Source organism: Falco cherrug, chromosome 2 (assembly GCF_023634085.1).
Source record: "Falco cherrug isolate bFalChe1 chromosome 2, bFalChe1.pri, whole genome shotgun sequence".
In the NCBI taxonomy this organism is placed as follows: domain Eukaryota; kingdom Metazoa; phylum Chordata; class Aves; order Falconiformes; family Falconidae; genus Falco; species Falco cherrug.
Genome location: NC_073698.1, coordinates 65,442,763 through 65,456,283, shown reverse-complemented (window position 1 = coordinate 65,456,283; position 13,521 = coordinate 65,442,763). Strand labels below are relative to the sequence as shown.

Genomic DNA, 13,521 nt, shown 5'->3' with positions numbered 1-13,521 from the left:
ATCTAACATCTACATGAGTTTTGATAACTTCAGTCATCAATGTCAAGCTGGCACATAAGGTCAGAAGGAGTGCAAAATGGGACCCCAGGACTGGAGCCTGACTCTTTTTCTGTTCCAATTCTTGCACAGCTGAAGAGCTGAAAATAGATTGCAAAAATCTGCTATTGTAAATCAGAATATAATGTGTTGTCTCTGCTTTTAGGCAGGATGGGATTTGAACCTTTGCTCAAAGTGAGTGATGTCATGCCTAGGGCACCAAGAAGCCTCTCCTCTATTCATATGCAGTCACATTAAAATGCCTCCACTAGACAAGATCACTTATCATGTTTATATATAATATATTCTTTCAAAGCCACACATTTTTACCCCAGAGGTGCTACAGTTGGGACCTAGTCTCCTTCAGAATAACTACTGTTTGCAGAATTATCTTATATCACGAAAAACCTACAGATGGTCTCTTATTTCACTTCACCATTTCACTACTATGATCCAAGGCAGTCTGTAGGCAACCATTTGTGTTTGTGCTTTCTACAGAAGATGAGCAAACTGCCACTAATCTTGGGCAGGATAATCTTACAGATAAATGGATTTTTTCCTTTCTCTGGACCAGTTTTCCAAACATTTCACATTTCACCACTTTCTCAGTTTCTTATTTGTGGACACTTAAGAAAAATCTTGAATGGATTAGGGTCTGTATGTACAAAACTAGCGGTTTGAAATTGCAAAATAACTGAGCAAGATGCTCTTCTCCTCTGGCTTTTATAACATGATTTCCCTTAGCATAGTTCATTTCAGGTTTCAGTTCCTAATACAGTACCTTATCATACTGTTTTTTCAAATTGCTAGTGATAATGAAGTACGTCATGTTGCTGGCTACCCATAAAAGCTAACCTGAAGTACATCTGATTATTCTGCCCATTTGTCACTTCACCATTCACAATCAGAAGTTGTAAGCAGGTTATAATCTTTCGAAGGGTCACCATCCATTACACTATCCAAGCATTCATTCAAAGATGAGTCCATTCAACCCACCCAGATAAAAAACATGGAGACTGCTTTTAGGAGGCCCCTGAAATATGAACTATTTCAGAGGAACATCCTGGAAGCACTTCTAAGATACTTCAGTTAGACCAAATAAGCTAAGCTTTTCACTGGATCTTACAGGTGGTTCTCCAGAGGAACCCAGCTCCAAGCACACGGGGACAGACAGACAGGACAATGCACATGTGCAGCAGTTCTGATCCTTCCATTGCACAACATAAAATCAGTCTCTTAAAAACCACTTCCTTTTAAAGCAAGTTCATGCCTGACCATAAACTGCATTAAAACAGAACTTCAGCTAAGAGGATGTAGCAGTAATCAATGATAAGGTACATAAGGATCATTATCAAAGTCTTAGGCTTTATTAACACAGAAAATTCAGCCCAGTTCATGCTTTAAAGAAAGCCAAAAATGGTAATTAAAGGGCAAGTAATAAAGCATCCAAACGTTTTTTTTTCTTTTCTGTTGGTGATACACATTTAGAAAAGAAATCTAGTGCAACTTTAAAAATAGTTGAACTTGAATATGAATTCTTTAATTGTACTCTTTTAGGTTTTGTACAGCATCAATGTAAAATCTTGCATCTGGAATAACTCCGGGCAACAGTTCAAGCTGACTAGGTGGCAGCTTGGCAAAGAAAAAAAAAAAAGGGATGTGTTTGTGGACGAGTTGAATATATGGGTGCATTTGCAAAAGTGATGGCCAAGTGCATAATGGGCTGCATTAGCAAACCATCACCAGTAGGCTCAAGGAATTGATTATTCCTCTTTGCTGAACGCTCATGAGGCCACATCTCAGTACAGCATCCAATTTTAATCCTTCTCCAATATAAGAAAGACCTTGACAAATTACAGTATGACCAGTGGAGGGCCACTAAATGATCAGAAGACTGAAGGACATGATATACCAGGATGGGTTGAAGGAACTGCATTTGTTGAGGGGAAAGGAAGGCTTAAGGGTATATTTATTGCTGTACTGAACTACCTGAAGAATTGTTATAGAGAAGACAAAGCCAAAGAGATATGTAGAGAAAGGATAATGGCAACAGTCCCAAGTTGCAATGTCACTGTTCTATGTTCCAGTGTTCTATTGGTATGATCTCCAAGCTCTGCAAGCTCTGCTTTTTTGCCTTTTTTTATTTTTTTCCTTTTATTAGTGGATCCCCTCCAATAAATCTGTCTGGATACGGTCCATGAATTGCACTCAACAAGATCAAAAACCAGTTCTTAGAGTCAAACAGAGAATACTTCCCTGGCCCTTGCTTTCTCTTAGAGCTTTCAGGTATATCCAAGTTTATCCCATACTTCAGGAAAATGCAACTGGCCATGTGTCAGTACTGATGTTCCATGATTCCCAGCTGAGCAAACAAAAAGATGATGCAAAGTCTTTGTCTCCATAGCTTAAAATATCTGCCCATGTTTTCGCTACCTGCCACCTTCCTAACATTCCTAGGAAGGCCTTGCAGGTAATTTCCTCACTTCCTAACTGGATTTCTTGCTGTTGGCTATTTTAGGTCCTGCCTGGGGGATAACTGCAAAGCTAAGAGTCATGTGGCAATGGTCAGTGCTTGCAGTCATGGATAGGAGGGTAGCAGGTACTGCAGAGAATGTGTATGTGAGGTGGGATGGGGGGGTTCCCTGTGTGGTGAGAGGAGGCTGCTCAATGATCTCCATTAGCTGTTGTACAACTGAGCTATTTGCATCTGCTAAATAACAAAATGTCTCAAGCAAACTAATGGATTCCTGTGATCACCATATTTTTTCTGAAATAACATCACTGCACATTAACTCCACCTTTGATTTGTTTCATTTGGTTCTGGATTCTTCTTTTTTTTTAAGGTGAAAAGTGCAGCTGAAGGGACCAATGGTGAAATTAACTTTACACAGTAAATTACATCTGCATTATATTTTAAGTAAGCTACTGCTATTTTAAATCAAGCTACTTTTTCTTCAGTGTTCTTAATTTTACAGGTGCTGTGCTCCAGAGCTTTCTATTAAGCAAAGTGTTTTAAAATAATCTTAAATAATTTAAATATCTCTTTTCTGAAATACATCCCTTCCCTGGAAGAATTTTTGTCAATTTTATGCCTTCTTGGGAAGAACATAAAACAGAGAAAGTATTTTATAGTTCTATTTTTTTACAAAAGCAGGAGAAAACATGCAACATTTTGGAGACAGTACTAGTCACCGTTCCACAGCAGGCACACACTAAGGAAAAGCTATAATAACGTGATTTGTCCTCTTCACACCCCTCCCATCTTGAATGAAGTTAAAAATAAAATGAAAAACAGGTGACATTTCTTATCCCAAATTGATGTGAAGGATGGTGTGTTTGTTGGCAGTCTGAAGCCCGCCTGGCTTCAGCTAGTACTTCTCCCTCCAGGAGAAAAGGGACCTGGAGCCTTGGCATCAGTACCCTGATACTGGAGACAGAAAAGTGAACGCTGCCCAGCTCCTCTTCATGAAAAGTTTATAGCTTTAGTGTAGACCTGGGCACCTGCTCTGACATGTGAGGAGTCTGTCCTTTCCCTGGACGAAGGACAGTTTAGTCAGATCCTCCAGCAGTTAATCCTCATAGGAAGTGGCCAAAGTAGTGACAGCACGACACAGGTCAGAAAATGGCTGGTGCTGGCCTGTGGGGAGTGGATTGAACGCAGTGTTACTGCTCTCCCTGAAGGAAATTAGCTGTGACACAAAGTGGACATAATGCAGTGGCAATGACACCATAGTCTGCCCGACGCACCTTTTGATAAGCCCCCACCATTTCAAATTGGGAGCGCGCTTACACTACCGCCCCTACAGATTTCCCTAGGTGTGTTAGTCAAGAGAAAGTAGGTGATGTACCTCTTTATTTCACCTGATCCTATTAGGCTCCTTATCAGACAGAGGAGAATGAGATGAAGTGAGTGTGATCACATTGACACATAAATTAGTTTTCCAACAAACGTCACTATTAAGTACTTCTTTCTTCTGTAATATGGGAAGGAGACCAGAAGAGACAGATGCGATAAACAAAACTCGGCCCAAACGTAAAGAGTGGGAAATGGATTTCCATGAAGCACGTCATGCCATGACTGAAGCAGGTTCATGTTATCTCATTGTACATCTCCAGCACTCTAAGGGATAGCTGGATGGTGACCAGCTCCTTCCAGTCTCCAGCTCTGCACAGGTAGTGCAGTCATGCCCAGTCACTGACTTAACCAGGCACAGAACTGCACCCAAGACAGCAAGATGCTTTCTTCTTGGGTGAGTGCAATGACTTTGTGCCTCGGTGCTCTCCTTCGACAACTCGCTGGCCCACTTTCTCCCCAGAGAGCACTGCAATAAGCTGAAACTTTTAGTCCGTAACAACAGATCACAGGCATGCTTTCCCAGCAAGCAATGCCACGCAGCTGTTTATGCTACAATAAAGAGGCAGCGAATACAAACTCTAGGTACTACGCATGAGATGTTGCTTCTTCAGATACAAGAGTACAATAATATTCTACTATGATACTGTTTAACTAGCCAGTAGTGTCATTTCTAGAATAGCTAACTAACATGTGAAAGAAACTTAAAGCCAAAAGAGCGTAAACTTACAAAGAAGATGCCTAGAAAGACGACAGGCCACACACTGTCCTTCAACACCGCAGCTCACCTCAGAGAAGGCGACACCATGTCTAACCTCAGCAGTGCGGGGCTGTGGCTGCATGGTTGCATTGAAGTTAAAAGGTGTGACTGTACAAGTGCCATCTGAACACCTCCTAATTATCACATCAGAGCAGGATAAAAATAAGTCTGGTTCCTGGGAAATTAAGAGACGGGTCCAGTATTTGAATAAGTGACAATGGTTTTCTGGGGCACAACCACTTAATTTTCAGGAGCAGGAAACCTAAATAGAAATCTGCTCCCCTCCTCTTTTAAGCAGCTCCCATGGAAAGGCTCCCTGGCCTTACACTAATCAGAGACAAAGTTATACCAGGTGTCATCCAGAGCAACAGCAGGGCAAGTCCAAGTAAAAGCATGACACTTCAGCATCATGCAGGGTCTGTATAGCACAAACCATGATTACAATCCAGAGTGTTTATTCATGCTCACATTGCACAACTCAGTTGTTTATACCAGTAGATGTCTCCTCTCTTGTGCAATGCACGTGAAGTTGTGAAGCCCACATTTGGTTTAAAGTCCTCTTCAATAACAGTAGAAAAGAAATCACTTTACAGGTTTATGTGCCAAATGATCCAAAGCCTAATGATTCTGATGAATCTGCTAACAGAAAATAGTTATACTGATGCCAGCAGAGTTATGCTGCCCCTCAATGAACATAAGCAGAAAGATGAACAGGCCCATGGTATTTCATAGCAGTGGGGGGTTATATACCATCATACTTGCTGTATTATGTAGCACACTACATGTGAGTTCAGACATCTATTAAAACATATAACTAATTATTTCCTGATGCTTTTGGAAATCAAAGCTCAATTAGAAGATTGGGTTTAGATTGATTTTTGGGTATTCTATCACAAAAGACAGAACAGCAAACAACACATATCTAACAGGTAAACTGGCATATTCAAATGACCCCACAACCTAGTCTGTCTTGTTCTTCTATTGATCCTTTCTGTCTAATATTTTAATTTGAACTTTGTGAGCCAAAATAATTAAAAAAAAAATGTTCTGTTTGTCTAGTGCTTACACAAGAAGGTCATGAGAAAGACTCCTAGGGACTTATAAACAGTCACAAACTACTAGCAACACTACCGCAACTGTAGTACTGTGAACACCTACAAATGTCCTTTTGAAACAGAGATAGCAATAGGTTTGGGGGAAGAAGGAGGATTGGGTTTTGAAGACACACTGGAAATACCAGTTGCTCTGGTTAAATGACCCATCCACCCCTTTGATAGCAGGCAGATGGTGAATTTGGGTTGTTTGTCATTCAGTACGTTCCCCCTTCATGTTACATCTAACCAAAGCCTGCCGCTTTCTCCACTGTCTTTGCTCCAGCAGAATGTTCCCTTTGTGCTGTTGCAATCCACCTCCTTCTAAAAATCCCTTGGGGCCTTCTGGTGCTCATCACCATCTGGTGTATTCCATATCCTTCCTGTGCCCACAAAACCTTTGTGCAAAAGGAAAAAAATGCTGGTGGTGGTTCAAGTGCCTTCCCTTTCCTAAGCAGGTATGCATTTTAGCACATCTGTCATCACATCATTTTACATCATCTATGTATTTGGAACTCCCTGAGAGATGAATAAGCAATCGCCACTGTTTCTGGATATTGGCATGACAGGCTTTCCCGCTGATTTTTTGCCAAAAGACATTTCTCCAGCAAGCAGAACTATCAAAAAACCTAATATACTGCTAGACATAAACCAAAACAAAATGCTTTCCTGCTAGAAATGACATAAGTAATAAAAAATGAAAGATGACAGAAAATCACTGTACTTACTATGTGTCGTGCTGCAAACACTCCATCAACTACTGCACAACAGAATGCTGCCACCACGCCAAAGCTGATAAACACAATGGAGGCTACCAACTGAGAAGAGAAAAACAGATTGAGTAATGTTTTCAATACAAAACTTTAAGTAAAATAATTACACTAATTTTTCTAGTATTCTTAAATGCTATAGTTGACTTTAGATCAGTGTGGCAAGATGTCAGTCACAGACTAGTAAAAAAGCCAGAAATTCTTGATGCTGAGTTGACATACCATCAAGGTTACTAGAAAAGCTTAAATCTTTCTAGAGAAAATGAGGTCAGCTGCGAGAGTTATTAAATTCAATGGTGATTTCTTCTAAATCAACTTGTTAAATAAAACAGCAGTGGCATCCATAGGGAGCACAGCAAAAAGCCACATCCCTGTTAGCTCACATAAATCTCTAGAGCTGTATTGCCATAGTAGTAGTTCACACATGCACATAAAGACATTGTAGTAAGTTAACTAGCCCATGAACTCTCAGAAAGCTTTTATCATCCCAAACCAAAGCTTATGGTAACTTAACGCCAGAACAAAATCAGAGACTCACAGGACTGGTACCTCTGGAAGGGCTGTGCGCCGGTCCCTGCCCTTGCTGGGGCTCCCAGCCTGCACCTCAGTCCCAGGTGGGCATAGCAGAGCTCAGTAGATGTCCCAGCCACAGCACAGGGAGCGCACTGCCTTTATTAGCCTACCAGCCACAGCTTCAGGCTCAGTCCGCCTCCCAAGCTACTTCATTTATTAAATGCTAATTCTTTACCAACAGGACTATAGATGGCACAAGACTAGAGCACTGCTTTAGCATAAATGGTGGTGGTGCAGAGGGCTCGGGGGGAAGGGCTGTGCAGGTTGGGCATGCTGAGCCCCTGGCTAGCCATGCTCACTTTATCTCCGAGGATGACCACAGCTGCAGCTCTAGCAGCAACTGCAGGGATAGCACAGCCCCAGACAGAGCAGGCTTACTGCCCAGTTCACTCTGAAGGAAGCAACAGAACTCAGAAAGGCCGAGCACTGGTGTGCGCCTCCATCAGAGACCAGTCAGCATGCTGTTACCATACACTCTTGAGACAACACTGGCTTATTCTGAGGGCAGATCTAAAGGATGTAGCACTGTGAGCAAGGTAAGATGAAGTAAATTCTGAAAAAGAAACCCCATGTACACCTGGCAAGGCACTCCCTTTGGGCTCATTAGCCCCAATGCCATCACTTGAGGGAGAGATGCTGTCACTCCCTCTCAGATTAGAGGGTTTTGTGACTTTGAGGACTCTATACCTTGAGTCTGGATGAGTAGGTACCTGCAGGACATAAGGTGAACCCAATCTGCACTCTCTGGCTATGTTTTTAATATAATTTAATGTACATCTCTCACGTCTCTGGCATTTCTCATGCAAAGACACAAGAGGAACCCTTTGAAGCAACCTATATGATAGGTTAATTTCAATTTACAACACTATTAAGTTATAGTTAATAACTGCAACAGCTTAAAAAAATTCCTTGAAAACTGAGTGTCCTTAATTGATAGAGCGCATGGACCACGGTTTCAGCTAAGAATTTGGAACTTCTTTGCTATTTACTAGTCATTAACTACTCCTTCACAACATGTATTTCAGAAATGCCCAGGTATAGATTACCAAAATGTCCTGGTCCCAAAATTAACATCCATACAGTTCACATATGCCCTTTGCCTATACAAAATACATACCTGCATCACCTAAATACTGTTTTCACATGTGTAAAATCTGTAAGGCACCACAAACCCACTTGAAAAATGGACGCTTTAGCTTATGTTAGGCTAAGAACAGTACAATGTCAATAGTGTCAGCAGGGGACACAGCACTGGTGATTTCCTTAAAAAAGTTTATATAGGGCAAGTAAGAAATTACAGCCATATAAGCCCATAGCACTGTAGACACAGTCAGAGAAACATATGGGAATAAGAGCTCTCAGTGAATCAGCAAAAAGTACAACTTAAAAGCAAAGAATCACAGCTTTCAAATGCTTTCTGATACAGTCCTTTAAATCTTTCTTTAGCTCATGGCTCTTAGATCATGTAATCAGAGGTGAGCCAGCACTGCCACAGGGATTGCTGCGTAATTGGAATCCTCAGCGTGGGGAGGAACTGGGCACACAGAAGTGCCTGAGGCTGATGGTACCAGCTGATCATGGGAACCTGCAGCGTTCCCCTTGCAGCCAGCTCCATCCTGCTGTAAGGAGGTGGAAACCCTAAGAAAGCACTGTTGGCTGCATCACCCTCCGATCTCTGCCATCCCTTGGCTCTCCGGTATGGCAGGTCATGTCTTATGAATCTGGCTGTCGAGATCTTGGCATGCAACTCATCAGATCAAGAAGGCTGTGGGCTCTCGTAGAGAGCTATTATCACTGCAGACCAGTGGGCTGTGCTGCCCTGTGGCAGCTGCATTTGCTACAGACTCTGATCTCTTTATCTCAAAAAGCAGCAGTGTTTAAAAGTTCAGATTAAGTCATTAGCATCTGATACCTCTATCTTGTTTTTCAAGTCATAGCAGTCAATCAAATAATTAGTGGGCTTAGCCAGGTGTTTCCAAATTGCCTGAGCTCCACGTGAATTTACTGGAAGCTGACCTCAAGGTGGCTTTTCATTTCACACATGAGCAACTTATTGATGAACTACAATCCCCAAACCAACGTTTTCCACTCGTGCAGATCGCTTAAATCACCTAATGAGTATGCTGGCCTTTCAGCATTGCCATATAAGCTGTCAGAGACTGCATATAAAGGTGGACAGTAAACAGTAGTACAGACAGGAGCTATGGAGTTGGCTCTGCGCTCCCCAGTCATGTTAGTGATTATCTCTACCCATTCAAGGAGCTGCATGCAAGTTCAAGGTGGTCAGCCAGTCTGCTGTTCTTATCCATGCCTACTAGCAATTACTTCAGTGAGTAGTCCCTCTGAAATAGAAAAGGACCATTTCTTGACTGAAGACATACTAATAACAACGCCAAAGTGGCAGAATTAAAATTACACATTTATATTCTCTTTCAAACCTCCCAATGCTTATTAAGAATGTGAGAAACATAAACAAAGTAAAAAATTAATTACTTCTAAAAATCGCAGCCAAGAAAGCCAAATGAAGAGCTGTTGTAAATTGAAAAGCTAATTTTCCTGAGTGGTATGTGATTGCCAGAGTTGTGAGTTCATGAGCCTAACAGTGTCCAGAAAGAAAAGCAGTGCAGTTCACTTAAACATAGAGAATTCTTTTTGACAGGTAAAAGAAATAGCACTTTTAAAAAAATAAACACTGACCCATCACATCATGTCATCTCCATTTTTAACAGCAGTAGGTTTTGTCAGGAAAACTATTATTTATAACAACATATTTTAACAGTTATTCAAGAAACAGTTTTGCTCTTGCTGTTCCATTGCTGGGCAACCAGGCTTCTCTGCAGCTGTTACTGTCAGAATGTGTTTACTCCTGGTTCTGGTACAGCATACAATAATTTGGTTACTTGGAAGGCAACCATGAAGCCAGTTACTAAACACTGAAAGCTATACTGTGTGGGCCTAACAATCAAACCCAAAAGCCAGTTGTTTAACAGAGGTGTTTTAGCAAAAGGGAGAGCAAAACAGCACTTGGAATGAGGAACTTTAGGACACAGTGTTAACTGAAGAGCTGTTACTTAACTTCAGTCGTGTCACAGAAATATGGAAACACTCAAAAATGCAAAACTAGTGAAAGGCTGGATTGCTAAATTCTTACATGCTGCCTTCTTTCAGGAGTGTCATGCATTTTATTGCAGAATTCACCTGTCTTAGACAACCTCTGGTCCTTCAGCAGGCACAGAGCGCCACTGGCTGCACTGTGCAAGTCAGCCTAGTGAAGGCAACAGAGCCAGGGGACACCCTGTGGCCACAGAAGCTGGTCACAGACACTGTTCAGCTGTCCGAAATGCACCTGGCACAGATACTTGGCAACCAACAGTTTCCCACAATGATTCCCAGGCATGGTTTTGGAGTTCAGAGATGGCAATGGACCAGATCCAGCAGGGACTTTGATGCGGCCACCCTGGCTGCAGCCACACTCTCGTGTAAGCACCACACCTCAGGTCCCCAGGCACTTGGTGTGCTGAATCACATGCTGCTGGCACTGTGTCCCTGCTGTGTGACACGTGGAGATATGCAGCCAACATTTGCCAGCAGACACACAGAAAATCACATCACTCCCCAGAAGAAGCACCTGCTTGCTACAGGCTGGTGCATCGCTGGCTGTTTCCAACATCCCTGTGAAACACCTCTGTGAGGCTCACTGGGCTCTAGGTCTCCATTCTTGCATGTAACTGGTTTCCTCGTGGCTCTAATTTAGCCCTTACCTGTTCTCAGTCAAAAGGCACAACTGCCCAGATAATGACAGTCATTTCTAGCCCCAGGTGCTGTGTGAGATGCCTCATTCTCTTGATTTAAACTAAGTAGATGTGAGAATTGGAAACCTGGAAATTGCACGGATTTATGTTTTTGAAATCACCTCGGTATTGGATGCAAGTTACATTATATCTAACAGACTCACTTCGCTCATGCTAAATGGCTAGTTTTGCATTGCACAGCCTCCAGTGTCTCCAAGCATTCTGCTGTTCATCAAATCTCTCTGGGATTTTTCCCAGGCAGAGGAAGAATCACAATTACCCTCATCAATGTAAATTGAGAAGCACTGCCATCTAATACACTTTGCTGTGGAAAGTGAAGGCTTTGCAAAAGGCTGTGTAAATGTTATGCCACAGGTTTGTAAAGCCCTTTTTATCCCCACACAGTTCAAGCAAACGTATTCGGAAAAGAAATACATAGGGCAGTTTGTTGTAGACTGCCCCTAATATTACATTTGCCAAAATACAGTTTCATTCTGTGGGCCTTTTTACTGGTTTGATTTCCATATGTCTCCAAGCTCAGAACTTAATACAGGCTTAAATAGATCTCCTGCACTTTTTTAGTACACTGGGGATGAAGAGGCAAGAGCAGATTACAAAAATTGTATCACAAATCCAAAACAGAGAAAGACTTTCCACCCCTGGTGCAACATCAACCAGGAGCTGCATCTGTTACCATGGCACCTCGGCAGGGCTGTAGATTAATAGTCCGCAAAACTAAGGCAATTAAACTCATTGCATTGCATTTTGGATGCTGCTATCAACTAAACGCTGCCTGTCCTGTGAGGTGGGCAGTATAAAAGTACCTTTAATTATGAGTTAATTTTCTCTAATTTAGAAAGTCATCTCCTGTGTGGCCCCTTCTCCCCCCCAATGGCCACTTTTTTTCCCCTGCCCTTTGGCACAGACGTTTTGCTGCTGTGATGCAAATTAAACTCAAGCAAGGCTCCTACCACACTGGTTTTCACAACTAGGCTAATTAGGAGGTTTCTTACTACACCAGGTAATGTGCTTTACAATTTATGGCCTGCCAACTTATTCTTTCCAAAGGTTGGTTCTTCAGTAATAGCACTGCTGTAATTGAGGCTCTGCTGGAGGGTTGTCACACTACAGGAGACAGGATTATGTCATGTTCGTTATTCATTAATGCCAATTCCAGTTACAGCAGTAGTTACAATGACATGAATTCGTAGTGATGAAAGACTTCTATGACTGCCCAACCTATGCCTGCAGAACTATGTCCTAGACTGGCTTCCAGATGAAGGAAGGAAGAAAAAGAAACACAAAATGTCCCTTAATTTCAAGAGCACCAGTTTTGATACAGCTCAGGAAGACAATGGCTGGGGCTGGGATCCCATGCATAAACACGTAACTTGCTTCTGACTGTAATATACCTAATAACAGCAGATACCTTTATTACCAGGAAGGCCTCCAGACAGAGGTGTCACACACATGGTGTTGTCAGGTGTTTACATCAAGTTTTGTGTCTAGTCCAGGTGACCAAGTTGGAAACCTACAGCCTTTCCGCAGTATCATCACTATTGAATTCAGGAAGTCCAGTCATAATGCTGCTGAGTATTATCAGCAACAACACAAATCTTTGATTCTGATTTTCTTCCCTCTCGCTGTTGGTAATAGCACCTCAGGGCACAAAGCTGAGCCTATGTGACTGCCCACTGCCATCTGAAATGGCATCTCACTCTGCCGCCCTTAGTTTGGTTCCCTGATGTCCAGCCCTCTCTCCTGCTCTCTCCCAAAAAGGTCCATCCCTGCATGTCAGCTCCTGTGCTTGCCCAAAAACACAGCAAGCCAGTGCAATTTACTCACTATGCAGAAAACTATTTGCTCCCCCAAACGAGTTACATCAGATAACTGTAAGGAGAGAGGAGCACTAGATCCGGTGCAAATGAGAGGGTGAGACCATGTGGCCAAGACAGAAGGGAAGGAGGTAGAAGTGCTGGCAGCAACCATCAGGGTGTCTCACTTCATGTTACTTGTACTCCTAGAGATTATCAAAGTAGAAGCTAGGTTTTAGCCATAATGAATAAATGTTAAGGACTGGGCTTATTTTGCTGTCTGTGGTCAAGGAGACTTCTCTTTTACTGCCTGTAAAGAAGTCTGCTGTTTTCCAATATCATGTCAGGGATAATTAGGAAAAATAGCAACGTGAAAAGGCCAGTTGGTGTAACACAGGCAGGGGAGAGGTCCCATGAGAAATTTAAGTAACCTCACATGGATAAAAAGGCAAAATTAATTAGATAAACAAATGCTGGGAAAGAATACAGAAACCACATGAGAGGTATCAGGGAGAAAAAACAAGATCAAAATCCACTTTCAAAATAAAGGTGGCATTTTCATTCAGAAAATTTATCTTTTTTTCTTGCCCCACATCCTGAAGGGCAAAATATTGAAAGGCAGAATTCACAGTATCTTCTGTCATGCCTTAGATACCCACAGTTAATTTATATCATATGCAGGCATAGTTAATGCATATTGCTTTCTCTTTTTCTCTTCCAGCAGTGTTGATGCTCAACTTTTGCAGATAATTCATCAATTAGGCTACTCACAAGGGCAAGGGACTGTAAAAGTGCCCATGGACAGGAAATGTGCAACAGGGTGACTTAATGGT

General features: G+C 42.1%; 1 protein-coding gene across 2 annotated transcripts in view; it reads right to left on the bottom strand.

Annotated features, from left to right (window-relative positions):
* Positions 1-13,521, bottom strand: part of TMEM255B (transmembrane protein 255B) — a 76,274-nt gene that overhangs the window by 38,973 nt on the left and 23,780 nt on the right. Inside the window, exon 4 of one of the 2 annotated variants that reach the window (XM_055703368.1) lies at positions 6,469-6,558. The exons of the other annotated variant lie outside the window; for it this stretch is intronic. Within the exon in view, the coding sequence (XP_055559343.1) occupies positions 6,469-6,558 (90 nt within the window). The remainder of the gene's footprint in view (positions 1-6,468; positions 6,559-13,521) is intronic. 2 annotated transcript variants of the gene reach the window in all.